Source organism: Amphibalanus amphitrite, unplaced genomic scaffold, assembly GCF_019059575.1.
Source record: "Amphibalanus amphitrite isolate SeventyFive unplaced genomic scaffold, NRLGWU_Aamphi_draft 001437F_arrow, whole genome shotgun sequence".
Classification (NCBI taxonomy): Eukaryota; Metazoa; Arthropoda; class Thecostraca; order Balanomorpha; family Balanidae; genus Amphibalanus; species Amphibalanus amphitrite.
Genome location: NW_024882930.1, coordinates 1 through 25,552, shown reverse-complemented (window position 1 = coordinate 25,552; position 25,552 = coordinate 1). Strand labels below are relative to the sequence as shown.

The following is a 25,552-nucleotide window of genomic DNA, read 5'->3' as shown; positions in this document are numbered from 1 at the left end:
CATAATAAGGAACGCTTGCAGCGCCAGTGTACGAGAGCGTTCCCAAATTTGGGCTCGCGGCCCGGATGATGGACTGCTTTAGAAATAGGTTAACGATTTGAAACTACGATGGGCCTTACAATATCAAACTCTTTCCCAACAATATTGAGACAAATATCAGGCGGTTCACGATCGTTTTATATTTTTTGGACGTCATTTAACGGTTCTTTTTCTTGTTTTAAATAATGCCTACATGGCGTTCCCATATTTGGGTTTATCGTTCCCAAACATGGGAACGAAAATGCGTTCCCGAAAATGGGTACGCTTGACCATAGTTCCGCCTACTGGTTTTGAGTTGAGATAGCCAAATTGAGGTCCCTGGCTTGCACTTACCGTTTGGGCACTCACAACATCGAGAATCGCTTTAATTCGGAGATATTAAATTTCAAACTTGCAGTTTTCAGATTCTAAGAGGCTAAAGTATTTGAATGCCCCCTTAGAATTTGTGACGTCAGCGCAGATCGAACGATTTTTACATCTTATACTAAGACCCTCGGTAAAACGTGGTGGCATACACTGCCTTGCGCGCAACGTCTGCCACACTTCAAGGATGCAAAATTATTGCTTTTAAATGACGTCGTAGGAGCAGCGGAGGTTTCAAAAAGTAAAAAGTAAACGTCCAATATCTTGAAAACCAGTGAATATTTTTCGGTGAAATTTGGTAGATATTCATGCTTGATCTTTCTCAACTACGGGACATCACTGTTATGCCAATTCATTAACTTTTTTAAAGTGGGAGGGTCTCTTAAAAACAGTGGCGGCGGAACACTTTCAATCAAGGGGGTGGGGCACTGCCGACTCTTGGTCCCATTCTTTCCATGCAACGCCCATAGGACTGATGTTAAAATGCCAAACTTAAAGGGGGCACGGTGCCCCGGAGCCCCCCCCCCCCCCGTTCCGCTGCCTATGCTTTAAAATGATTCCTTGATTCTTTAATTCCTTCAAACAATTCTTGTAAATTAGGTAGCTGATTTTGGTGAAACCGTGTGGATCATGGATCCAATCACTTTCTGTCATGAACGCCTGGTAAAAACAGCCCCCGAACACCCCGCATAACAATAGAAACAGCCTCCTTCACACAGCACAAATTAATTGATCAGGAGGCGGCTTGGCGACCATAGGCAGTCGATAGCTCGGATACTCCGCACCTGATTTGTGGCACTGGTCGGCACCAGTCCGCTCACTTTGCGACCTCGCCACCTCACTTCGTGAGCTCGCGATCTCACTTGGTGAGCTCGTCAGTTCACTTTGCGACCTCGCCAACTCACTTAGTGAGCTCGTCAGCTCACTTGGTGAGCTCACCGTATACGAACGGGTTGACGAGCGCCGCCCCGGAGAGCGGCGCAGACGTGGGCTGCATCTGCATGTCCAGCAGGAGTCCCGAGCGGCAGTCCACCTGGCTGAAGCCGCCGGTCTGCATCACCTGCGGACAGACGCCAACGCTAGCGGATGAACACGGACGGCACTGAGCGGGGGCGGGGACGTGGTGTCGTTGAGATGATGGTCCTCTCTCTTCTCATGCTCTCTACTTTTTAATGAATTTTTAATTTCTTTTTAATGACACATTACGACTAACACGTGTCTCGGCCTCGGGTGAAAAATCCTAGATAAAGTACCGGAAAAACGTCCATTCTGCAAAAAAAAAAAAAACTTAAAAGGTGATTCAAATAAATGTAACTGAACAATATCAAACATCTCCAACTGCCTAATTACATTTTCTAAAATGAATTTTCAATAGCTAGAGAGCGAGTCAAGATCGAAACTAATCGAAACTCTAGGGGCAGTTCGCCTATCTTCACTGTTCATTGTTCAAGTAGACCATTATCGGATGTCTACCCGTGCTAAACCAACAACTGATAGCCGACACTGGTGCAGTAGAATCTGAATATAACCACCACGATTCGAGCAGCATTACAGCATCACTTACCTCCTCCACCTCTGTGTTGAGCACACATCCGTCGAACACGGCCGGCCAGAAGCCGGAGTTGGAGAGCACGTTCTGTAGTCGGCGGCGCCACGTGCCCGATGGGTGTCCCACGTGCTCCAGGAAATAGAATTTGCCGCCCTGAGAACACCGACCAAATGGACGGAACTGCAGCGATATGGAGTGGAAGCAGTGTATGATCTGAACTGAAGAAATGTTTGAAAACATTAAGGAGTTGTTATGGGGCACCAAATAATTTCCTTTATTTTTAGCACCTTCCCCTTTCCCCACTTATAGGGGGTCGAAACGTTCGAAGCTGCTTTTGATTCGAACGGATCCCACTCGGTTTTTCGCGATAAACTCCCGTAAAACTCCCGTAAAAAGCTGCCGATCGCCACGCAACTTCCAATAGCCTCCTTAAGTAAGTCAATTTTACACCCTCCCTGAAAAAATCACGGCTATGACCACAATGCCCTTTGACCTGTGTCCTCTTTCTTCAGATTTCAGACTATGTCAGGCCAGAATGGCAATTCGACGCATGTCATTATCTGTGCGTTTCCGGGATTTTTGTGTGATTAGAAAAGTGCGAAGCGAACAGGTAAAATGATGTTTTCCCATACTTTACGGTAAGTGTGAATGTCAAGTGGAGCCTGGAGGTCAAGTCAAGGTTATGGAACTTTGGTAACCTCGTTTATTTTCATTTTAAGTTTTACTCTGATATAATTGGGCAGTTCTTGTAGATGATTTCGAATTTAGCACCCATTTGAACATTTGATAACTAGTTTTAGTGCTCATGTAACAGGTTGCAAAGCTGTAGTGGTGGTAAACACCTGATATGGTTAGCCATCACGACCCTTGGTGGTCGACCTTAACTAACCTGAGTCTGACCCTACCTACCCCAAATGCATGAATACATCGTCTTTGAATAAAACAAATGCGATATTCGAAATCAAGAGCCAGGAGACACCAATAAAAGCCTAACTTGAAGAAGTTCTTAGCACGTCCTGATATTCCCGACCTTTGGGTCATTGACCTGGCCTGGAAGGTCAAATAATGACTCGGGACCAGCCTTATCAGCTTCCTCTCGTCACGGGCAGCATGCTCGCCTTCTCGCGAAGCTCTAACTCGATCAGGTGCCGGATGGCTAGGGAGGTAGGTAGTCCAACAGACCCTTTGTCAACACCTTTGGGCTCAGGTGCCCGTTAATGCGTGACACCAAAGGCCCACCACCCGACCAAATCACCCGCATCCAATTCATGATGCATTATTTTTAGGCGAAAATATCGCAGGGAGATGGCGAATGATGCTCCCAAACCGAGTGGGTCTACCTGACCGGCTGTTAACTCACGGGCACCAGGACGCGCCGAATCTCGCGGAGCATCTGGTCCAGGTGTGTGACGCTGCACATGACCAGCGTGGTGACCACCACGTCCACCGAGCTGTCGGCCACCGACGGCATCGACTCGCCGCGCTCGGCCACGAACCGAATGTCCGGGTCCAGGTGGGCGGCCTTCTGCAGACACTCGCGCCGAAAGTAGACCTCGAACGCCTGGTTGGGGTCGACGCAGTGCAGCCGGGAGCCGGCCGGGTAAAACTCCAAGTTCATGCCTGTGCCGACGCCGATCTGATGACACAAACATGGTGTTGGCGACGATAATTGTGACAGGTATGCGATACGTAGACGTAGCATGCTATTGCTATCAAGGGAATGATTCGAAGACAAAAGAACTTTTGTTGGAGTATTGAGTTGGCTAAAATGTATGGTACGTCCGCAGTTCTCAGTTTTAACCCTATTAGTGGCAGGGGGGGGGGGTTGTTTTTATCCACCCCTCAGGTTTTTCGGGAATATCTCCGAAACCGCTGAAGCTACGATGCTGAAATTTTCTGACTTTTCCTAAAACTAAATTGGGCACATTCCCTGAAAATTTCAAGTTCATAACATTACCAGGGGCGGCTCCAGAGCACTGGGAATTGGGGGGTCCTATTCGTGAAGCGAGTCATTTGGGCGAAGATCACGATGCTGCACCAGTTTTACGAACAGTGAATGAAAGGTATCATGTGATAACATATACAAAGTTGTTGTGCATCCTCTTTTGACACGTTTTTGCTATAATAGGCGGATCCAGGCGTCCAAAAAGGGGGGTTATTTTTTACCTCCCAACATAGGTGCCCTGACACCGCCTATGCATGACCAATACAATTTTAGTCGTTCTCTCATAAGAAAATTGTAACATAACAAGACCATTGCCACCCTTTTTAGATACAGTACCAACAAAAACCTTATTTACTATACTTTTTGTGTACCCCCAATCTCAATGATCTGTATCCGCCTATGATTTTTGAAAATGCATATTTTTAGGATCCATGTGAATTCTTGGTTCATTCTCTATCGATCGGCAAAAGTTGCGTTAAGATTGGTTCAGAAACCTGGCCGTGATAAACAGTCTAAAATGTATCTGCAATTTGCCCTTTTTTACCCCCCTCTACCCCCCTATTGACATTTTTTAATTTTATTTTTTAGAAATGTAGATCTCGCTGAGCCAAATCGAATGCCGTTTGAATTTTGAAAATCGGCCCGTTAGATCTCGAGATATCAAGGGGGGGTCGTAAACAGCCCCCCCCCCCCCCTGCCACTAATATGGGGTAGCCAGGAGCCTGCCACTAATAGGGTTAAGGCTGTACTTGTGTCGTAGCCTTCAATATCCTTCCTACCAGCAGTTAGCAAACAAACTAAAATGTGAAACACCCACCCAGCAATCCTCTCGGTACCACACTGGACAACATACCTCCAGTATATTTAGAGCATTCTTCTTGGAGAGCTCTTGGTCACTTGACTTGATCAGCTTCATTGAAGAAAAAAGGTCTATCTTACTCTGCTGAAGGCTTTTCCTTAGCTCTTCTTTGGCAAGGTACTCCATAAAATATGCAAATGCTCTGCCTCGAAGTGATTCAAAATAGACTGGTCCAAGCACAACTTTTAAAGTGACAACTACCAGGGTCACCCATCCCACTACCCAGGCCATGTAGTTCAGCACACAGCTGATAAGGCACAACATCCTGGCACTTGGTAGCTCCTGTGGGCTGTGGAAGAAGAGGATAAGTCAGCAAAGCTTCATGGTAAATCAGCCACCAATTGATTTCACTAAATTGATATGCCCGTTAATAAACATCATTCCTTAAGTCCTACATTCAATCACCATCAGGCACTACCCAACAACATAGATTAGTAGGTACTTGACCATAAGTTTTCAAACCCAAAAAGTTCTAAACCCCAAACCCCCAGGTCGGTAGGTTTGTATAAATTGTAGGTTGGTAAGTTGTAGGTTTGTAGGTTGTAGGTTGGTAGGTTGTAGGACAGATAAGTAGCCAGTAGGTACCTACCTAAGGTTAGGTCAGGTTTGATTTTTTTCTTTTATTTGCACCACATGTAAGTATAATATTTGGTTTCAGGATGTCAAATAATGTAAGAATACAGCTCCTGTGGTAAAATTTATGCTTTTTTAAAATTTAGTTCGAATGTTGAACGGATTGACAGAGCCAGAGCCTACGCTAAGCAGAGCTTGTTGCGTAGACCCCTGTAGACCCCGACCCCTACTGTCCGATCACGCAATTCCGGGCAACGGGAGAACCGTAGATGCCAAAGTTTAACGAGTCCTTCAAAGCCGGACATGACCTGTCCCACTCAACTGAGTCATCAGACATCAACTGACTTAAACTGGCTGCGGCTGCTCCCACCAACCACAGACCATCCCCGTCATGAGTCTCAAATATCGAGCGCCGGAGCATCTCGAACCCGGGCTCTCACTACCGGGAGTCCAATGCTCTACCAACTGAGCTACGGGACAGGCTTTAAAAGTGAATTGTTTCCAACCTTCACTGATTTGTAAGGTTAAATTATATGGTTCTTAAACATCCATTCTAAATCCTGAATTTCAAGCAGCCGGGAGTGTGCGACATTTCTCATTAGCACTTCAGTTAAAGTGTCCCCTAACCAGTTTTCCAAATGTACCTAAGTTGATTATTAAGCTCCTGAGACAGCATTCCCTTAGCACTCCTAAACGTCTAAAATGGAAATGACAAAGCAAGTTACCTCACACAAGGAACTTGTGGTTAAAAGAAGGCATTTAAATCCAGCATTCCAAAGTTGTATTTTGGTTCGGGTGTCGGAGGAGAAATTCCTCTCCGAAAGGGGGATGAGAGTCGCAATAATTCATTAACAAGTGTGGCAAAAAGTAGGACGCAAAACAAACTGAATCATCCACACGAATGCGTTCTTGGTAAAATTGGGAGCGGGGAATTGCATTTGAGGTGAGCGGGAGAGTGCAAAAAGGTTTATATTTCATTTGGACGCCACTTTCCAACCAATTCAATAAATCAAATTAATTATTGGAAGTTGGAACTAAAATCTGCACCCAATTGCTTGTGGCATATAGCAACCGCCAACCAGTGCAATTACGCTGTATAATGGGCAATCACCGGTGCACACCGGCAGTTGTTGCAAGGGTTGCAAGCTTTGCGCAAGTCGCAATCGCTACGATCGCTATCACAAATCACAAGCAAAAACAAGCAAACCCACGTTGATCACAAATCGCAACTCGCAATCAACCGTGCTCGCAATCGCAATCCCGCAATCTCGCAGAATCGCACGCATGGTAGTGCAAGCTTTATAAGATAGTACTAATGACGTAATGGCAAGAAATCCAATGATTATCGAAGAAATTCTCTGCATCCGATCGTAACGGAAAACTAGGTATCTTCTTTTTGCATTTAAATTGTAAATAATTTCACTGAACGTAAACTCTGTGAAGATTTTGGCTAAACTGAGCTTTCAAATTGGATTTTTTTTCTTAGAAAATGTTCAAACTTGTATATTCACATTGTTTTCAGCAGATCCTATGTCGTCATTATTTCCCCTGACAATTTCCGTAACCACTTACGACTTGCGGCACGAATTCCGACAATTGCGGCGATGTGCGAAAAACGCCGGTGGGGTTGGGCGTGGGACTTTTGTAGACTTTTGTAAATTATTCGCAAAAGTACCTAACGAATAGCATCAAATATTTGTTTCAATACTAATTAGGCACTGAACTTCTTCATCATTCATCCATTCAACTGCATTTTCACAGAAACTAGGGCTATAGGTAAGTAGGTAAGGTTAGGTCAGGTTTGATTATGTTTTTTCCTTTTATTTGCGACTTGCGAGACATGTAAGCATCATTTCAGTTGGGGAAACTACGAGGCGAATGTCAAAAAATGGATTGGTCAATAAATGGACTTTTGATGACCATATATGGGCATAAATGCAGCCCCCGCTACTAAGGGTGAAAAACGGTATAACAAGCCGGTACTTGCGGTATCGCGTCCACTAATTGGAGAGAAAAGGCTTCCATTTTTCACCAGGAATTAGTTTGATTTGATTAAATTTGGCGAATTGACTCGAAAATGGCGATAGGAAAACGGCTTTTCTGCAGGTTCCGGGTGTCACAATCAGCTGGCCAATTCAATAAATGGATTGGTTTTATGAAAGAAAATTGTTAAAAGATTTAATTTAATTACAATAAACAAAAATATTTAATTCTAAAATAATAACTTAAGTACAATTAGAAAAACCATAAACAAAATAATAAAAATAATGGCATTTTCAAACCACAGTACAGCTTACATTTTTTGGCGCGACTGTTTCAATCCGCCATATTTGCCAATCACGGTTTGACCTTGCGTTGTAACTCTGCGATTTAGAGCCGCCAGTTAATTATGTACCGGGTGAGTGTAGGCCTTGTGTGGTTAAAAAACATTCTTATGCCTTATTTTTTCATTTGAATGCTAAAATTCATTGAAAAGATGAAGTTGTCTGATTTAATGACCATATATGGTCATCGCCCCGCCCACTGCAGCCGCTGATTGGCTAATCCAATTTTTGTTTGGCTCCTCGTAGTTTCCCCAACTGATTTTTGGATTCAGGATGTCAAATATTGAAAGATTGTGAAAAATCATCCATGAAATTTCTTAGGACTTTATCTTGACATTTACCATGAAAGTCTATTATTGCATTCCCAGTTTTCAAAATCATTGAATGGAATTGGTGTTTGTGTTGTTTTAGATTAGCAGAATGCATGCTTTGACCATGGACCATCCTAACCAATAAACCGATCCTAACGAGGGAGCTCCTAGTCCCAGTTGCCCAACCGCAAGGCGCAAAGTGATGCTTAGAATATGACAATAGAGTTTGTGAAATGCGGTAATGGTAACAATTTATGGTAATCTCAATCTGGCTACCTAGTTTCACAGATCTTTAAGCATTTTACAACAGTAAATATCTAACTTCTTTGCCTTTGGCCTGAAGCCAGATACACAACCACTTAACTTAAAAATAGCTGACTTACCATAACCATTGCCTGTAATCTCTCCTAAGGCATTGCCTTTGGCACTGTAACTGCTTGGCTAAAATCAATTTGATGTTTCTTTCCATTTTGTATTGGTGCTTTTAAACTTGTTTGTGTCATGAATGATTATGATAAATGAAATCAGGAGGTCAAAGGATCAGTGGCAGCCTAACACCTTCAATAAAGGGGGCACTGCTGACTTTTGGTCCCATTCTTTCCTTGTAATACCCATAGGGCTAATGTTAAAATGCCAAAATCAAAGGGGGCATGGTGCCCCGGTGCCCCCACCCCCCTGTTTCGCTGCCTATGCAAAGGATATCATGCGATTTGCTTCTTACTTTGGGATCACACCAAAAGTAAATTGGTGATCAATCATAAAGTAAATATGTAAATACCTTTTACATCTAGGTGTAGTTTATCCCCTTAGAAGTTACACCATTCAAAACTGGGCGCTTTTCTTAGGAATAAGGGTGTATTATACACCAATTGTATGTTTACATTTGAACTGGGTAGGTATTTTATGACATCACTACTCAAATGCTAGTTGATGGCATTACATGGTTACATCCACAATTGTTTTATGAAACTTTTTGGGAGCAAAATGCAACATAGTGGGTGGAAAACTGATTATGAATCAGTTGCATTGTACACCCTTTTATGAAATCAGCCACAGGTCATAGACAGGCAGACGACAGGTTATCATTTCAGGAAACTGGAAACTTCACTGTTGTTGTTTTTGGATTTTTTCAGCACTTTATATGTATCTGCTGCAAACATCAAAGTGGCATCCTTGCATTGGTGTGTGTATCTAACATATAACATGGCAGAAATATTGTGCATTTAAGGGTTCATTACATTAGAAATAATCTTCTGTTTCATCATTTTCATAAAAGTTTCAATGGAAAAGTATATTCTGACTATAGAAAAAATAACATGTAGAGGGCCTAATTTTTACTGAAGTCAGCACTGATTTGAATCTTAGGTATTTTAAAGGGACCCTCCCACCTTCAAAAAAGTTAATGAATTGGCACGAAAGTGATGTCGCTCGGTTCAGAAAGAGCGAAAACGAATATCTACCAAATTTCATAGAAAAATATTCACCGGTTTTCAAGATATTAGACTTTTACTTTTGTTTACTTTTTGGGATCTCCGCTGTTCCTAGCGACTTTATTTGAAAGTGCGGCATTTGTTGCGCGCAAAGCAGCATATACCATCACGTGCTACCAAACGTTTTAGTAAAATATTTAAAAATCGTTAGATCTCCGCTGACGTCACAAATTCTAAGGGGGCATACCAATGCACTAGCCCCTTAGAATCCGAAAACTGCAAGTTTGAAATTCCATATCTCCGAATTAAAGCATTTGTCGATGTTGTGAGTGCCCAAACCGGTATTTGCAGGCCATGGCCACCAATTTGGCTATCTCAACTCAAAACTAGGGAGTGTCCCTTTAAAGCACATCTGCACATTATGGCATAATGCATATAGGTAGCTTATTACACTGCAATGTGACTGCTTTGCCTCAAACAAAAATGCATGCCATAAAAGTGGTGGGCCTCCCGGCAGGCGGTGGGCCTCCCAGCCACCTTCCGCGCGGTGGGGGGGGGGGGCATTTTTTTGCCCCCCCCTCGTATCTCCGAAACTACTGGACGGATCCGGGAAATTCAAACGGCGTTCGATAGCCCTATCAAATTTGTCGAAGGAATCCAAATTTCATTGACCTCGGGGTCACCGATGACGTCACAGGTCAGGTCAAAGATAAAATGTTTCACCGTTCACGGGGCTTCTAGGGAAAGCGCTATAACACCGAGTAAAACGCATTTTGTCGAAAATCAGCGATAAGGCGTCAGTTGTCTAGTATATATGTTGCTATTAGAGGTCACTAGTCATACTAGGTCAGGTCACAGGTCAGGTCACCAAAGGTCACCAAGGGTCACCACATGAACCCAACTTTACTAAGGTTGTGCGATGCATGTTTTATGGCTAGTTTTTCATTTCCAACTCAATGGTATTGGTTATAAGACCATCAGGTACGGTTTAGGTCACTTTCTGGTGGAGGTCAGGTCAAGGTCAGGTCAAAAAAGGTCGAATTTCAATTTTCAAAGTTGATATTTTTGCATAAAATGGGTATCGATTCGATGCAGCTCGTCGCGGGGGGTCTAATGGTGGTCTTTGTTTTGCGCTACGAGGTCTAGAATTGCTAAAAATTGAGTTTGAAAATTTGACGTCATCAATTTTGAGCAGTTTTTCGCTATAACTTGGCTAAAAAAAGAGGTATTGATCTCAAATTTGGTATGTAGATAGAAGGTGGTAGGGACTATCACATATATTCCGTTTTTTCGAAATTCAAAAAACTTTTTGGATTTTTTGGTTATTATTTTCGAAAAATCTATTTTTTTATTTTTGGGGGTCAGAATCCAAAAAATTCGAAAAGCCGAAATAGCAGTTTTATAGCCCTCTTGATTCCACACCTTTTATGTCTAGAACATTTTTCTGTATCTCTAAAGCTGTAGGCCTGACAGCTCTTCCCGCGAAACCTTTTTTTGGGTCGAAAATGGCAAAAATTACGTCACTCTGACGTTATTAGCGGCCAACCTATCATTAGCCTTTGGATTTTTTTTGGTCACCATGTGCGCTAGCTACTCCCGGGAGGGTACTGAAAGTTTGGTGACGATCGGCGCAGCGGTTCTCGAGGTATATCGAAAAAACTAAACCCGCCTGGAAGGTTAAGGTGATAATATCAATGGATGTCATGGGTAGAACATCTGTGATCTGTGACATTAGTCACAGATCCAGTCAGAGTATACAAATCAAGGATGGTGTCTGGTGCGGGCCAGTCGCCACAACCTACCCAGTATGGCAGTGTCAGATGTTTTCTGGACTGGACCGTCAGCTCGTCTGTTCCCACTGTGCCCTAGTGAGCTTGACGGGCGTACGGGAGAAGCGGCGGCAGTGCCATGGACCAGTACGACCGGCTGCGGCCGCTGGGGCGCGGCGCGTTCGGCGTCGTCCATCTGGGTCGGTGTCGCCAGACGCGCCGACTGGTGGTGCTCAAGTCGATCCCGATGCCAGAGGAGGACACCAAGCAGGCACTGAACGAGGTGCAGGTGCTGCGCCTGCTGAGCCACCCCAACATCATCGAGTACGTGTCCAGCCACGTGCAGGAGCAGTCACTGGTGATTGTGATGGAGTACGCCCCCGGCGGAACGCTGCGTGACTACCTGCTCAGCCTGCAGCAGCAGACCATGGAGGAGGAGCAGGTGATGCACTTCTTCAGCCAGATGCTGATCGCCGTACAGCACATTCACAGTCTCAACATCCTCCATCGGGATCTCAAGTCGGAGAACATCCTGCTGGACCGTGAGCGGCAGGTGATCAAAATCGGCGACTTCGGCATCTCCAAGATCCTGGCGACCAAGACGTCGGCCAGCTCTGTGGTGGGCACGCCGTGCTACCTGTCGCCGGAGCTGTGCGAGGGACGGCCCTACAACCGCAAGTCGGATGTCTGGGCGCTCGGCTGTCTGCTATACGAGATGGCCACGCTGAAGCGCACGTTCGAGGCGGCTACGCTAGCTGCGCTCGTGCTGAAGATTCTGCGCGGCAGCTACGCGCCGCTGCCGGCCCAGCTGTCGGCCGGCCTGCGTCAGCTGGTGACGGCGCTGCTCAGTCTGGACCAGACCCGGCGGCCGTCGGTGACACAGGCCATCGCCCACCCGGCCGTGGCGCCGTTCGCGTGCCGCCTGTTCTCTGACATCGGCATGATTCCGTGGCACGCCAGCACGCGGCCGCTCTCCATGTCCGTGTCTCAGACGCTGGCCGGCGGACGGGCCGGGCCGCTGGGCGCGGTCTGGGCGGCGCGCCGACCCTCCTCTCCGGCCCTGCCGCCGCCGCCGCCGCAGGATGACACGCTGTGGGTGCTGACCGCGGAGCTGACGCTGCGCCAGCTGCCGGCGCCGCCGCCGGGCGTCGGCCGTCGTCTGGCGGCGGCAGCTCGCGGCTCCGTGACGGCGGTCTGTGTCACCAGCGGTGGACAGGCGGCCGTCTGGTGGCTCGCCGACGCCGGGCCGCCGCTGACCGTGGAGCGGCCCGGCGGCGTGTCGTTCGTGCAGGCGGCGAGCGGCGGCGCGACGGTGGCGCTCCTGACGCAGCGCGGCATTGTTCTGACGGCCGAGGCGGCGCCGGCGGCCGGTACGCTGTCAGCGCCGCGGATCGTGCAGTCGCTGCTGGGACACGAGGTCGCACAGGTGAGCTGCGGCGCGGACCACACCCTGGTGCTCACCGCTGCCGTGCAAAGGAAAAACCACGTATGTTACCGTTTTTTGAAAAACAAAAATGTTCAGGAGAGCCGAAAATGCGTTTTTCATTGTAGCAACCGTGTAAAAGCTCGCACAGACAAAAGAAAGATATCATTGAATTCCTCTCCGCCTTGCGATTCCGATGAGCCTTGTTGTAAATATATATTTATAAATACTGCCCTAAAAACTCTAGGGCGTTGTTTTGCCACCATCAAATTTTATCTATCAAATTAAACTTTGCAAAGGAAAAAACACGTATGTCATTTTCCGTGTGGCTAAACCACGTATGTGGCGCTCAAACTACAGTCGTAATTGCCAAAACAACGTATGTGACTAGCAGTGGATGACATACGTGTTTTTGCCAACACCGATTGTTTTGACACCGCAACATACGTTCATTTCCAACATAAAAGCCAGCGTACCAATGAGGATTGTGGCCGTGAGAGTGGCTTTGTGATTCCTGCTAGGCAAATTTCGCCACACCCAAAGCGTGTGTATCGCTAGCATTTATATCCGGGGCTGGGTGTTTTAACGTTGCTGTTTATATAAGCGAAAATTTGTACGAAACTACACAGATTAGTCCATGGGAAGATTCTTATAACTTCCCGTGCCGTCGGTGGGGCCAGTACTGCCCCCCCCCCGTGCCGGATCCCCCGGAAGGGCCGTTGCCGCGCCCCCGGTCACGTCGGGAGGGCAGGTGCAGCGCCCTGCGGTGGCACGTCCCCGGTTGCGTCGGTAGGGTCGGTGCCGCGTCCCTCCCCCCCCCCCCCCCCAGGGCCGGTGGAAGAATACTGGGTCGGTGTGGCAGGTGCCACGTTCCACTGTACGCATCCTCTGGTAGGACCCGCGCTGTCCCCCGGTGTCGTCTGTAGTGCCGGTGCCGTGTCACCCGCTTTTGTAGGTAGCACCAGTGCCGCGTCCTCCTGTAGCGCCGGTGCCGTGTCCTCCGTTAGGGCCGGTGTGGCCGGTGCCGTGTCCCCGGGCAGGGCCGGAGTAACGGTGCCGTGTCCTCCTTTAGGGCCGGTGTGACGGTGCCGGTGCCACGTCCTCCGGTGCTGTCGGTAGGACCTGCGCTACGTCCCCCGGTGCAGTCGGTAGGGCCGATGCAGTGTCCTCCATTAGGGCCGTTGCTGCGTCCCCCGGTAGAGCCGGTGTGGCCAGTGCCGCGTCCCCCCGGTAGGGCCGGTGTGACTGTGGCCAGTGCCGCGTCCCCCGGTAGGACTGGCGCCGCGTCCCCGGTGTCTTCGTTAGTACCGGTGTCACGTCCTCGGGCTGCATCGGCAGGGCTGGTGTTGCGTCCTTCGTTAGGACTGTGCGGCCGGTGCGGCGTCCCCCAGTGTTGTCGTTAAGACCGGTGCCGCGTCCCCCCGGCAGGGCCGGTGTGACCGGTGCCGCGTCCCCCCGGTGCTGTCGGTAGGACCGGTGCCGCGTCCCCCGGTGCCGTTGGTACGGCCGTTCCCCGTGCCGTCGGTCAGGCCGGTGCCGTGTCCCCCGGCAGGGCCGGTGTGACCGGTGCCGCGTCCCCCGGCAGGGCCGGTGTGACCGGTGCCGCGTCCCCCCGGTGCTGTCGGTAGGACCGGTGCCGCGTCCTCTGGTGGGGCCGGTGACGTGTCCACATCTACATAGGGCCCGTGTGACGAGTGCCGCGTCCCCCGGCGCCGTCGGTAGGGTCGTTGACACGTCCCCCGGTAGGGCCAGTGTGGTCGGTGCCGTGCCCTCCGTTATGGATGGCGTTCTTCGCCGCATGGATGACGCGCAGCGCTGCAAGATGCCGCACGATAGCCGCATGCCTGACGTGCGGCAGCCGCACCGCAACCGTACCGCATCAAAATCGCACTCGTGTGGGGCGGGCCTTAGGGCCGGTGTGGCCGTGTCCCCCGTTAGGGCCGGTGTGGCCGGTGCCGTGTCTCCGTTAGTTAGGGCCGGTGTGGCCGGTGCCGTGTCCCCGGGCAGGGCCGGAGTGACGGTGCCGTGTCCTCCTTTAGGGCCGGTGTGACGGCGTCAGTGCCACGTCCCCCGGTGCTGTCGGTAGGACCTGCGCCACGTTCCCGGTGCAGTCGGCATGGTCGTTGACTCGTCGTTGGCCGTGTCCTCCATCAGGGCCGGTGTGACGGTGCCGGTGCCGCGTTCCCCTGTGTCGTCGGTAGGGCCGGTGCCGTGTCCCCGCTTTTGTAGTTAGCACTATATAGTGTCGCGTCCTCCGGAAGCACCGATGCCGTGTCCTCCCCTAAGACCAGTGTAACTGGTGCTGCGTCCCGCGGTGTCGTCGGTAGGACCGATGCTGCGTTCCCAACTGCTGTCGGTAGAACCGGTACTGCGTCCCCCGGTGCCGTTGGTACGGCCGTTCCCCGTGTCGTCGTTCAGGCCGGTGCCGTGTCCCCCGGCAGGGCCTGTGTGACCGGTGCCGCGTCCCCCGGCAGGGCCGGTGTGACCGGTGCCGCGTCCCCCCGGTGCTGTATGTAGGACCGGTGACGCGTCCCCGCTGCTGTAGTTAGGGCCGACTCCTCGTCCCCGGGTGCCGTCGGTAGGGCCGACTCCACATCCCCTGGTGCCGTCGGTATGGCCGTTGCTGCGTCCCCTGGTTGCGTCAGTACGTCGGTGGGGTCGGTGCCGCTGTCGTCGGCTTACCGGAGATAGTAGGCAAATCCACGTATGTTCTCATTTATGTGCTTGAAAAATGCAATTTAAGCAAGAATGTCCGTACATACGTGTTTTGACCACGCGAGCGTTAACATCTTTAGATACCCATGATGAGGAGATATCTGGCAAAACCACGTATGTTTTCATTGGTAAGAAATAAAAAATCATTTACACAAGAAAGCTTTGACATACGTGCTTTGGACACGATAAGTCCGAACATACGTGTTTTTGCCTTGGCTGTCTACCCTTGGATATGACATACGTTTTTTGGAAAATGTTTTTTGGAAATATAAGTATTTTCAAAAAACTTTTTGTGAATATAATTCGCATAACCAAATGCTCCGTTTCTTGGGCTATCGATCGGTATAAAAAAACATTTTTGACCAAAAAATGACATACGTGGTTCTTCCTTTGCACGGCAGACCGCCGCCGGAGCCGTGTTCGCCTGGGGCGGGAACGCGGACGGTCAGCTGGGCAGCGGCGCACGGCGGCCGGCAACCACACCTCAGCCGCTGCCGCTGCCGTCGGACGCGGTGGCGTCTCGTGTACGCGCTGCCGCCGGCTGCTCTCTGGTGGTGACCGCCGACGGACGGGTGTTCGGCTGCGGGCTGAACGCGGCCGGTCGGCTGGGCTCCGGCGAGCCGGGCGGCCGGCCCGGCGAGCGGCGACTGCGCGCCGTGCAGCTGCCAGCGCCGGAGCCCGTCTCTGACGCGGTGGCGTGCGCCTCCCGGACAGCACTGCTGACGACCGGAGGAGCGCTGCTGTGGCTGGGCGGCCAGCCGGGCGCGGCGCCGGCCCGCTCGCCGCTGACGGCCGCCGTCACGGCCGTGTCGGGGACCGAGTCGGCGGTGCTGGTGCTCTGCGCCGACGGCTCGCTGCACGCTGTCAGCGAGACCAGCCCGCGCCAGCCGGTCCGCCTGGAGCTGCCCGGCGCAGGGGAGCCGCGGCTGGGCGACGGCGGTCTGCTGCTGCTCTCACAGTGACCGCTGCTGCTCTAGCAGTGACCGCTGCTGCTCTCACAGTGAGAGCTGCTGTTCACTCTCACTGCTGGTACTCCCACAGTGACTGCTTTTAGTCTCACAGCGGTGCTCGGATGGTGAAGCTAGACTTGCCATTTTCGTGTGCTCATCTGGTGATATTTAGCAATTCGTGCTCAGCGCAGGTACGAATCAAAGTCTGCCTTACTTACAGTGTTGCCTTTACAGTAATCACGCCTTTCTAAGTATCCAGCCAGACCTTGTTTAGAGATACGATTGTTTTCACCATATTTGCTCACGGTTTGCTGATGTGGGGAGTGGCGGGTTTATCATCTGAATGTGATAGGCATCTGAACTAATGAATCTAAATGATATGGAGCTGGTTGTAGCTCCACCTCAACTTCAACTAAGTGCCTTTTGGTCAATGTGCCAGTTGCTTGGAGTCAGAAGTGCAGCTGAGCTATAAGCGAGCATTTTTGCACAAGTCGCCATTCGTGCAATGAGACGTAGGTATATTAAAGTGAAAATAACAAAGGTATTAATAGACTGTGATGCCGTGCATTCCAATATTATTTTTTTATAGCACCATTTGTACTTGCCGTGAAGTGTTTGCACCTCGCCAATGGATCTCGTCAGTCCTGTGATAAAGCATTGGCCTATTTAGGCGTGTAAGTTTGTGTGCTGAATGTTTTAGAAGGATGCATTCTTGCCGCGAGGATATGGTTATACTTGAATTTAAAGGTCTAATAAATGAAGCGAAATACAAATATGAAAACTCGCTCTTACCGCTATTGTTTATGCAACGAGGAACGGGTGTGTCATCTTCCTCTTCTGCCGGGACTCGGGGCTCTATAACAATCTGAACTGCCGGTTTCAGCAAATGTGTCGTGTATTGCTTGTCGTTGATGCACCCTGGTCCCTCGCTCGGCGGCATCTGAAGCTGTTTGTCCCTCGTCCTCGTCTCGCACACAACCCTGCTGAAGTTGATGGCCCCTCTGGTTCTCGTGATCGCAGCAATGTCATATGGTAGCCCTTCATGACAAGAAATGTGAAGCCGAACGGTTTCTTGCCCTCGAGATGTTACTTCGTGGCTGAAGATCGCGCCGATCGGAATTCTCGCTGTACTTTTTGTTCTGCGCAATTTTACCGTATTTTTATTTGAAGCACATTGTTTTGTTTTTGTTCGCACACAAGGAATTATCTTGATGTGCTTTTTTGTTTCGGTTACAGACATCGGCACGATTCAACTTTCGGGGAGCAATGATGACTAGATGACCCCTCAGTATTTCGCTCCTGGCAAGAATCGAGCAACTCTCGCTTCTAATGTATGCCGTTTCAAGAACAAATATCATCCGACAGCTGAGAAGTTTGGAGAATCTGCTCATGCCGTCTTTGAGCCTTACATCGCGCGAGATGGCATCGGCAGAATCGCAAGCAGCGACAGAATCTACCGTCACCAAGCCTCCAAACGTGGTCATTCACCACGGTGCCGGCGGTGACGGACAGGCACGGCTGCGGCAGCTGGTGACATCTGTCGTCAGTTCCGAGTACTACACGTTTCATGACCTGCCCGTGGCGGCGCCACCCGTCTGGTTGGAGAGCGCTGCGCTACTGGTGGTGGCCGGTCAGCTCAGCGCTGCCGTGTCCGCTGATGCTGAGCGGTTCTGGCGTGGCGGCGGAGCGGTGCTCTCGGTCAGTTCGAGTCTTACACTGGGATGTCTGTCTGGTGAGCCCCGGCCGCCGGCGGAACCATCCGTGGTGCTGTCATACGCCCAGGAGAGAGACGTCACATGTCGCTACAGCGTTACCGCCAGACCACTCTCCGCTAGGATCGCCGCGGAGGGAGCGTGTGAAGTCACCACGCCAGTCTCCGTGCGACGGGAGGACGATGGTCCGGAGATGCCCCCGCCCGTGCTGCGCTGCTGTCCTACCGGCGGCGGCGGCGCGGTGCTACTCACTCAGCTGGACTGGGACGTCACAGCGCCGGCACAGCTGCGGCTGCTGCGCGCTCTGCTGGGCTCTGAGCTGGGTGTGCGCTGTGCTGAACCCGAACAGACAGAGGTGCAGTATGAGCTTGGTTATCTGATGGCGGACGCGGCAGTGGCAGCGAGGCTGACGGAGCCGCGGCGGTCGCGCTGCGGCCCTGAGCTATGTGTGGTGTCCGCAGCGGAGACGGGAGCGGCCTCTGCCGAGCGTCTACCCCTGCTGGTGGGCGCGCCGCCGACCTCCCGGTTCAACCACCGTCTGTTTGAGTCGGAGCTGGAGACGGCCGTGCTGGGCCGGTGTCTGGTGTTCCTGCCGGCCGTCACATCCACTATGGACGTGCTGCGGGACGCGCGGCTGCCGCACGGCGCCGCCGTGGTGTGTGACCGACAGACACGGGGCCGTGGCCGCGCCGGTAACACCTGGCTCAGCCCGGCCGGCTGCTGTATGCTGTCTGTGCGACTGCTGGTGACCCTAGACTCGCCGCTGGGCGGGCGGCTCAGCTGGCTGCAGCACGCCGCCGCGCTGGCCGTGGCGGAGGCGGTGGGAGACCCGCGACTCGGCCTGAAATGGCCCAACGATCTGTACTGGGAGGGCCGGACTAAGGTGGGCGGTGTGCTGGTGGAAACAGACGTCATGGGTCGCAGCGCCGAGTGTCGGCTCGGTCTCGGGGTGAATCTCGATAACGCCGCGCCGACTGTGTGTCTGAACCGGCTGCTGGCGGCGCCGCTGGCCCGAGAGCGACTGCTGGCGCGCCTGCTGAGCCGACTGGAGGAGCTGCTGACGCTGGACACAGCCGCGCTGGCCGAGCGGTACAGGAGCCGGTGGCTGCACGAGCGACAGCCGGTGACGGTGCAGCGCGATGGCGAGTCTGTGCCCGCCGAGGTGTGCGGCCTGGATCAGCACGGGTTCCTGCTGGTACGCGCCGCTGCCGACGGAGCCGAGCTGGCCGTGTCCCCCGACGGAAACAGCTTCGATATGATGCGGGGCCTGATCGTGCCCAAACAGGCGGGCTGATAGCGGCGTGTGAAACTGCTGTCACTGCGGGCGACGAGGGGCTACCGAGGTCCTCGCGCGGCGGGATAGGATGGGAGGCGGAACTGGGACCATTGTAGGCGACCGTGATGTCGTTGATGTAAAAATCAGAGGTGATTACGCGGAAAGCTGTCAGCGCTTCTTAGAATGTTTTACAATGGGAAAAGGAATTACAGCAGGCAGCATTTTCAGAGGTGCGTTGGCATCGTTTGAATCGGAAACGGGAAGTTAATAAGCTCATGTACCTACTTTGAAGCATCTAAATTCTAAGTATATTTTGTCGCGAGATCTTGCTTAGTGAATGAAAAAGTCATTCCGTTTGTGCAATAGAGCCAAGGTGTAGTCTTAATTCTTATTTGCGTTTGACAGTTGTGCCGTGAAACTTTATGATATTGATATGAATATGATGCCCAAAATGAAGGCCCAGGCCAGGTGTCGTCAGTCGTTTGCATGGTATGTTTGGGCTTTGGCGACTGGCGGGTGGCATCATATCTGTATAGGCAGGAGGCAGGGTCTCGGTAGGTGTGAAAAGCTCTCTGAGTAATAAAATGCTAACAAACATGCCTCCATACCGATACAACTGCTGAATGATGCCGAACCAAGTATTTTGAGCGACGATGATTGGGGGTAGGTTGGTAGCACTGGCGCATTCATATGGCAAATGAAGACCCTTGAAAGCAATTTTTATCAAACTACAGCTGAGCAGGGGTCGAATCGCATAGTAACAAAGAGTTTGTTATGGGACACGGCAACATATAAGAGTACGATGGCTGGCCGAACCAAGATTCTCACGGATAGGCCGAAGTTGGGGGCAGAAACATGCAATCCTTGCATGCAATGCTAACAATTGCATGCAGTTGTCTTGTATTTAGTAGTCGTGTTCGTTATTGAACTGACTCAGCTGAGACAAGCACGCATTTGTTTTCATAACTTTTGGAAGATAAACGTATTGGATGACGTCACCGTCACAACGAATCACAAAATGTTAGCATGAGATATTAATGCTAAATAAACGCTAATTGGACGAAAAGGATAATTTTCAGTTTTAAAATTATATATTTGCTGAAAATTCAAACTTTTATGCTGAAATTCATATTGTAAAACAAAAGGCTGGTTTTGGGACTGGCTAGTTTGCTACAAAATTAATGACGCAACGGGACAGAGTTTTCCTTATACCTTGACTAAAAGCAGCGAAAGAAATTGCAGGACACTGTTTGAGAGAGTTACGGCCTTCTTGGTTTGGACGCCGGTGAAAACAGGGCGCCGGAGGGCATATTAGTCACGTGATATTTGGAACTTCTCCCGCTCCATGGGCCTACTATATCCCAAACGTCACGTGTAAATTTAACAAACCTTGATCAAATCGCCCCAGGCGCCCTGTTTTCACCGTCGTCCCTTGGTTTGAGTTGGTTTGAGTTATTTTGATTTATATACACTGTGGTTTGAGTCCAAGAATCTTGGTTTGAGTCAAGGGGAGTGAAGGCGCTTGAGTATTCCGTGTGCATAGGCGGCGGAACGGGGAGGCAGCACCGGGGCTTCGTAGTTCGTGCCCCCCTTTGATTTGGGCATTTTTAACATTAGCCCTATGCCGCACCCTCAGGCCACCTCCCCCATACGGCCTTGCTCCCCCCCCCCCTAATGCCCACCCCTGGGGACCTGGGTGCCCTGCTAAGTACTGTCTAAGTAGTGTCTAAGCTCATGCAACATTTGGATTGGCAAAATGTCATGATTTTGCCTGAGCGCTGTTCGGCGCCTCGGCGGCCGGCTAGCGCGCTAGCCCGCGCATGCATACGTGCACGTTGCCCCGGCAACGGGCTATTGACCAATGAGAAGCGCGCTACATGGGGGCACAGGTATATGAAAAATCGCAGTGACGTTGCACTTTCCTCGCTTCTCATTGGTCAATAGCCCGTTGCCAGGGCAACCAGCACGTATGTGAGCGCCGGCAAGAGTACTAGCCGGCCGCCGATCAGCCATCAGGGCCCTGCTTTGAAACCAAAATTTGCTGTTTTTAAATGCTTTGGTAAAACACCAGGATGAAAAGATATACCTAAGATAATGGAATGTAAGATTGAAAAAGTTGTACACAACGAATGTTATTACAATGACAAATGCAATATTCACATTCAAATATTCACAAATTATCACCTCATCAGGAAGGAGAGTGTTAAATGAAGAAAAGCAGATTTACGGTGTAGCAAAAAGAGTTTTGACTCTTTTTCATTTCAGGTCATCATGGGAGATGCCACAGGACCCACTGAAAGGTTTCAAGAATACCTAAGGATTAAAACAGTCCAACCACACCCAGACTATGGTCAGTATGTGAAAGGTCGGTCATTGGACCAAAGCTGACCCCTGGTAGCCTTTTCCTCGGCCGGCTCCTACCCAGGAGATGACTGTAACTGGGGAGTGTTTGTTCGGCTGTGGGGATGAAGGCTGTGCCATCCAGCACCCCTGGCTGTGGATACACGGGCCTGATTGCCTTTAAATAGATCCTTCTGTCTGGTGTCATTTCAATTTCCCGATGGCACGGCCTCGCTTCATGTCCTGGAGCAGTCCTCTGGCCTTCGGTTCCTTAGAAATCAGAAGTTTTTTTTTTGCTGCCAGCCTTGCTGCTTATTCAGTCTGATAGGTAAAAGCATTCTCATTCTACTGAAACAATAGAGACTTCTAAGTGTAATAATGCTAATATAGTTGGAACTAAACCGTAGGAATATTATACATTTGCTTCAAATCTTTATGGAATAGAAGGGTTTTCACTGCCCTTAGATTAAAAAATTATAGTAATTGGCGCCCACATTTTCTAACCACGCATCCCATTCGATCACATCAAATCAGAGAGCTCATATTGTTCCAATGTGTCCATGATTCCTCATTCTCACGTATTTGCTTGCAGAGGGTGCGGTGCACTTTCTGCGCGGCCAGGCGGAGGAGATCGGTCTCGAGTGTCGCGTGGTGGAACCCCTCATTGGCCGGCCGGTGGTGGTGATGAGCTGGCCGGGCTCCGAGCCCACGCTGCCCACGCTGCTGCTCAACTCGCATATCGACGTGGTGCCCGTATTTGAGGTGAGGACGGATGGGGGATCTGTTGGGGGGGGGGGGGGGTGGACGGGCGAGGAATAGAGGCAGGGCGCTGAACTATGTAGTATAGAATTAGAAGGAGTTTCTTTTGGCTGGTTTTTACTTGTGTATATGATCTTAGCATAGATTCATCTCGAACATCGTTCGAAGTGCGTAGCTATTCGAAACCAACAATTTAATAAAACATAAAAAGTTCAATATCATTAATTAGTTACAATTGTGATTGTGTTCGCTGTGAGTTGTGTTCGGTTCTTGGGCTCACAGACAGTGCATCTCGGAGAATGTGGGACTGCAAGCGAAGGCCGTCTCTGCTTGTTTATCCGTCTGTTCTGCTGAGCGCTGCAGACGATTGATGGTGTCTGTCAGTAATGACGGATGTGTGAAGTTTGGTCTGGGTTTCGAGCTATCGGATGGGCGACGAGAGGAGAATCATCTCGGGAGTCGTTGGCAGGTCATTGGCAAACATTTGAGTTTTATTGCTGGGTTGTGCGCCCTTACATCAATTGATGCTTATGAATTATCATTTATCGATAGTAATATCAATCAATGCCGCATTGGAAACAATGATATGATTTGACATGGTACTGTTTATTACGAATCTGTCACGTCATTGTTTCTGAGTATACGAGTACAGTACAGTGTCGGCTGTGTGTAACCTATCGGAATCGGATAGTTCCGCACTTGGCTTATGAACACTCACGACCGCACTAGATACCACTTACTCGTGTATCATTAAAGTGACCGTACTTGCGAATCAATGCCGCTGGTGTATACGCTACAACCTTCAGCTCGCCTCCGTCTCTTCTTAGTCAGGTCGTTACTTCGATATCGTCTCCCGCTCAGTGCGCGGACCCACCTTCTGTTCCACTGTCTCTCCGTGTGATTCGGTAGGATTGCCCGTCCTTTGGCCCAAATGACCCCGGCTGCAGCTTGATCGATAAATATGCCTAGATAAATACACCACGGGGACGACCGTCTCATTCATCATGTATTACGCTCCCCCCCCCCCCCATCCTTCTGCTCTCCCGTACTAGAACTAACCGTCTCTACTCCCCTCCCCAGGAATACTGGGACTACGATCCATTCAGCGCCTTCAAGGATGACAAGGGCGACATTTACGCCCGCGGCACCCAGGATATGAAGAGTGTGACCATGCAGTACCTGGAAGCGATCCGGGTGCTGAAGGCTCGCGGGTTCCAGCCACGGCGCACCGTCCACCTCACCATGGTGCCCGGTGAGCGCGGCTGATAGGCGGGCAACGACGAAGTGAGTGTTGGTTGGTCCTAAAACGGTCGTAAAGATCGTGCTGTATTCGGATTTACCATATTTTTGACATAGAGTCAGCTATCTCGGCTGGTAATCCACAATCATTAATCCTCACCTGCACTTTTTACATTCAATCCTTCCCGCACTATTTCTGACCCTGAGACTCCCCGTAATATTCATTAACCCTCACTCTCGCAGTATGCTGATTTTTCCCATTCGACACCATTTCTGACTTTTGACCCTCTCCCCATCTCATTTCTGACCTCCGCCCGTTTCCACGACCCCGCCTTCAGATGAGGAGATAGGCGGTGTGACCGGTATGAAGGAGTTTGTGGCCACGGACGAGTGGACCCGCCTGAACGTGGCCTGCGCCCTGGATGAGGGAATGGCCAACCCCGGAGAACAGATGACCGTCTTCTACGGCGAGCGACATTCCTGGAGTGAGTGCGCCACTCCGGGGGTATCCGGGTTGGTATGAGGAGGTGCGTAAAGGACTCAATTTCTATGATGGGACCTGAAAATATTAACGACACAAATTGAAAGTTACGACCAAGACTTGTTATCGTTGGAAAAAAAGAAATATATTCTTTTTTGTGCAGCTCTTTCATCATGCGTCATGCGTCTTGTATGTTCCCGCACGTTTCTCTTTTGCCATGTGAACGTCTGTGACCTCCCCACACCTCCCTCTGACCTCCCGCTGATCTCTGCCTCCCTATCTGACCTCCTGTCTCTCCCTCTGACCTTCCCATCCCTCTCTCTCTTTAACCTCCCTCCCGTCCCTCCGGCAGAGGTGGAGGTGACCTGTCTGGGCCACACGGGCCACGGCTCCCAGTTCCTTCCAAACACGGCTGGTGAGAAGCTGCGCCGCGTGCTCGACCTGTTTCTGACGTACCGCGGCGAGCAGGAGCGTCTGCTGGCCGCCCACCCCGACTGGAAGCTGGGGGACGTCACCACTGTCAACCTGACCATCATCAGTGTGAGTGGGCACAAGGCGAGGGGTGGTGTGCTCATTGCTGCTGTCCAAAGACAAAAACGATTCGTTAGGTCAGAGTCATTACGTCAGGCAAGAGGCCACCCGAACGTAATCGGTTGTTGCCTTTGCACGGCAGTGTGCGTTTGTGTATGAGGGTGCTTGGTGTGAGTGACCCAAGGTGTGGGAGAGATATTGCTTCGACGTGTCGTGATAAATATGGGTGATTATTGTCAGCTAACTGCCGTCTGCGCTTCCTACGATACCGAAACGTCATAATGTCATTTCAAACAGTGGTTCTTGTTACAGTCGCTGTTGCCGGTACTCATGTGCAGTTCCTGGCCCATCAGTGCAGCTCCAGTTCCTTTCTGTATATTTTATTACGAGGCTATCACGCAGCGTGCTTGAACCTTACAATCAGCATGCTCAGCAAGTTGATTGTTTTTTTTTTTCATCTAGGGCGGAGTTCAGCAGAACGTTGTTCCGGACAAGTTCCACGCCTGTTTCGACTGCCGCGTTTCCCAGAAGACGGCGCCGGATGAGTTCGAGGTTCTGGTGCGCGGCTGGTGTAAACAGGCCGGAGAGGGAGTCACTTACGAGCTAACGGAGAAGGAGGACAACCCCGACCTGAGCCCCATCAGCCCCGGTCACCCGTGGTGGGCGGCCTTCACGGCGGCACTGACCAAACTGAACGTGCCCGTGTGCCCGGAGATATTCTCGGCCGGCACCGACAGCTGCTTCATACGACGGGTAAGTTAATTAATAACAGCTGTCCCTTTCTCTGTCCTCTCCCTCCATCTTCCCTGTCCTTCCTCCTCTCTCCCCCCTCTCTCTTTCTCTCTCTCTCTCTCTCTCTCTCTCTCTTCTCTCTCTCTCTCTCTCTCTCTCTCTCTCTCCTCTCTCTCTCTCTCCTCTCTCTCTCTCCTCTCTCTCCTCTCTCTCTCTTTCTCTCTCTCCTCCC

The 25,552-nt window shown here is 50.6% G+C and overlaps 4 protein-coding genes across 6 annotated transcripts; 3 read left to right on the top strand and 1 right to left on the bottom strand.

The window, feature by feature from the left end:
- Window positions 1-1,112: 1,112 nt before the first annotated feature.
- On the bottom strand, window positions 1,113-6,533 carry LOC122373050 (methyltransferase-like protein 7A). Its single transcript, XM_043350787.1, has 5 exons — window positions 6,518-6,533; window positions 4,750-5,044; window positions 3,312-3,587; window positions 1,967-2,104; window positions 1,113-1,462 (listed from the first exon to the last, which is right to left on the bottom strand). The coding sequence occupies exons 2-5, from the start codon at window positions 5,017-5,019 to the stop codon at window positions 1,325-1,327; spliced, it is 822 nt and encodes a 273-aa protein (XP_043206722.1). The 5' UTR covers window positions 5,020-5,044; window positions 6,518-6,533; the 3' UTR covers window positions 1,113-1,324.
- Window positions 6,534-6,912: 379 nt separating this feature from the next.
- On the top strand, window positions 6,913-19,837 carry LOC122373049 (biotin--protein ligase-like). Of its 3 annotated transcripts, none has more exons than XM_043350785.1 (2): window positions 6,913-6,949; window positions 17,487-19,837. In XM_043350785.1, the coding sequence occupies exon 2, from the start codon at window positions 17,580-17,582 to the stop codon at window positions 19,254-19,256; it is 1,677 nt and encodes a 558-aa protein (XP_043206720.1). In that variant the 5' UTR covers window positions 6,913-6,949; window positions 17,487-17,579; the 3' UTR covers window positions 19,257-19,837. The 3 variants fall into 3 exon arrangements, with proteins under 3 accessions (XP_043206720.1, XP_043206721.1, XP_043206719.1); XM_043350786.1 differs by having other exon boundaries at window positions 6,946-6,972; XM_043350784.1 differs by lacking the exon at window positions 6,913-6,949 and adding an exon at window positions 7,023-7,112.
- Window positions 6,968-16,262, top strand: LOC122373045 (serine/threonine-protein kinase Nek8-like). The gene is made up of 7 exons (XM_043350782.1): window positions 6,968-7,104; window positions 11,263-12,648; window positions 13,626-13,733; window positions 14,014-14,085; window positions 14,672-14,782; window positions 15,702-15,896; window positions 16,122-16,262. The coding sequence occupies exons 2-7, from the start codon at window positions 11,302-11,304 to the stop codon at window positions 16,260-16,262; spliced, it is 1,974 nt and encodes a 657-aa protein (XP_043206717.1). The 5' UTR covers window positions 6,968-7,104; window positions 11,263-11,301.
- An 825-nt stretch (window positions 19,838-20,662) lies between the features above and the next one.
- LOC122373044 (aminoacylase-1-like) lies at window positions 20,663-25,341 on the top strand (the record flags this gene model as incomplete). The annotated part of the gene is made up of 7 exons (XM_043350781.1): window positions 20,663-20,679; window positions 21,504-21,588; window positions 22,171-22,340; window positions 23,418-23,589; window positions 23,915-24,061; window positions 24,410-24,597; window positions 25,117-25,341. Coding segments are annotated over exons 2-7 (981 nt in total), but the record flags the coding sequence as incomplete, so codon positions are not given.
- Between the last annotated feature and the right edge of the window lie 211 nt (window positions 25,342-25,552).

Excerpts from the sequence above, each read along its gene's own strand:
- LOC122373049 (XM_043350785.1), top strand. The coding sequence starts at position 17,580 with ATGTATGCCGTTTCAAGAACAAATATCATCCGACAGCTGAGAAGTTTG.
- LOC122373050 (XM_043350787.1), bottom strand. The coding sequence starts at position 5,019 with ATGTTGTGCCTTATCAGCTGTGTGCTGAACTACATGGCCTGGGTAGTG. Across the intron at positions 3,588-4,749 it reads ATGCTCTAAATATACTGGAG|ATCGGCGTCGGCACAGGCAT; the intron begins GTATGTTGTCCA and ends TTGTGTCATCAG. Across the intron at positions 2,105-3,311 it reads TTCGGCGCGTCCTGGTGCCC|GGCGGCAAATTCTATTTCCT; the intron begins GTGAGTTAACAG and ends CGGTGTTCTCAG.
- LOC122373045 (XM_043350782.1), top strand. The coding sequence starts at position 11,302 with ATGGACCAGTACGACCGGCTGCGGCCGCTGGGGCGCGGCGCGTTCGGC. Across the intron at positions 13,734-14,013 it reads TACGTCCCCCGGTGCAGTCG|GGCCGGTGTGACCGGTGCCG; the intron begins GTAGGGCCGATG and ends TCCCCCCGGCAG. Across the intron at positions 14,086-14,671 it reads CGCGTCCCCCGGTGCCGTTG|GACCTGCGCCACGTTCCCGG; the intron begins GTACGGCCGTTC and ends TGCTGTCGGTAG.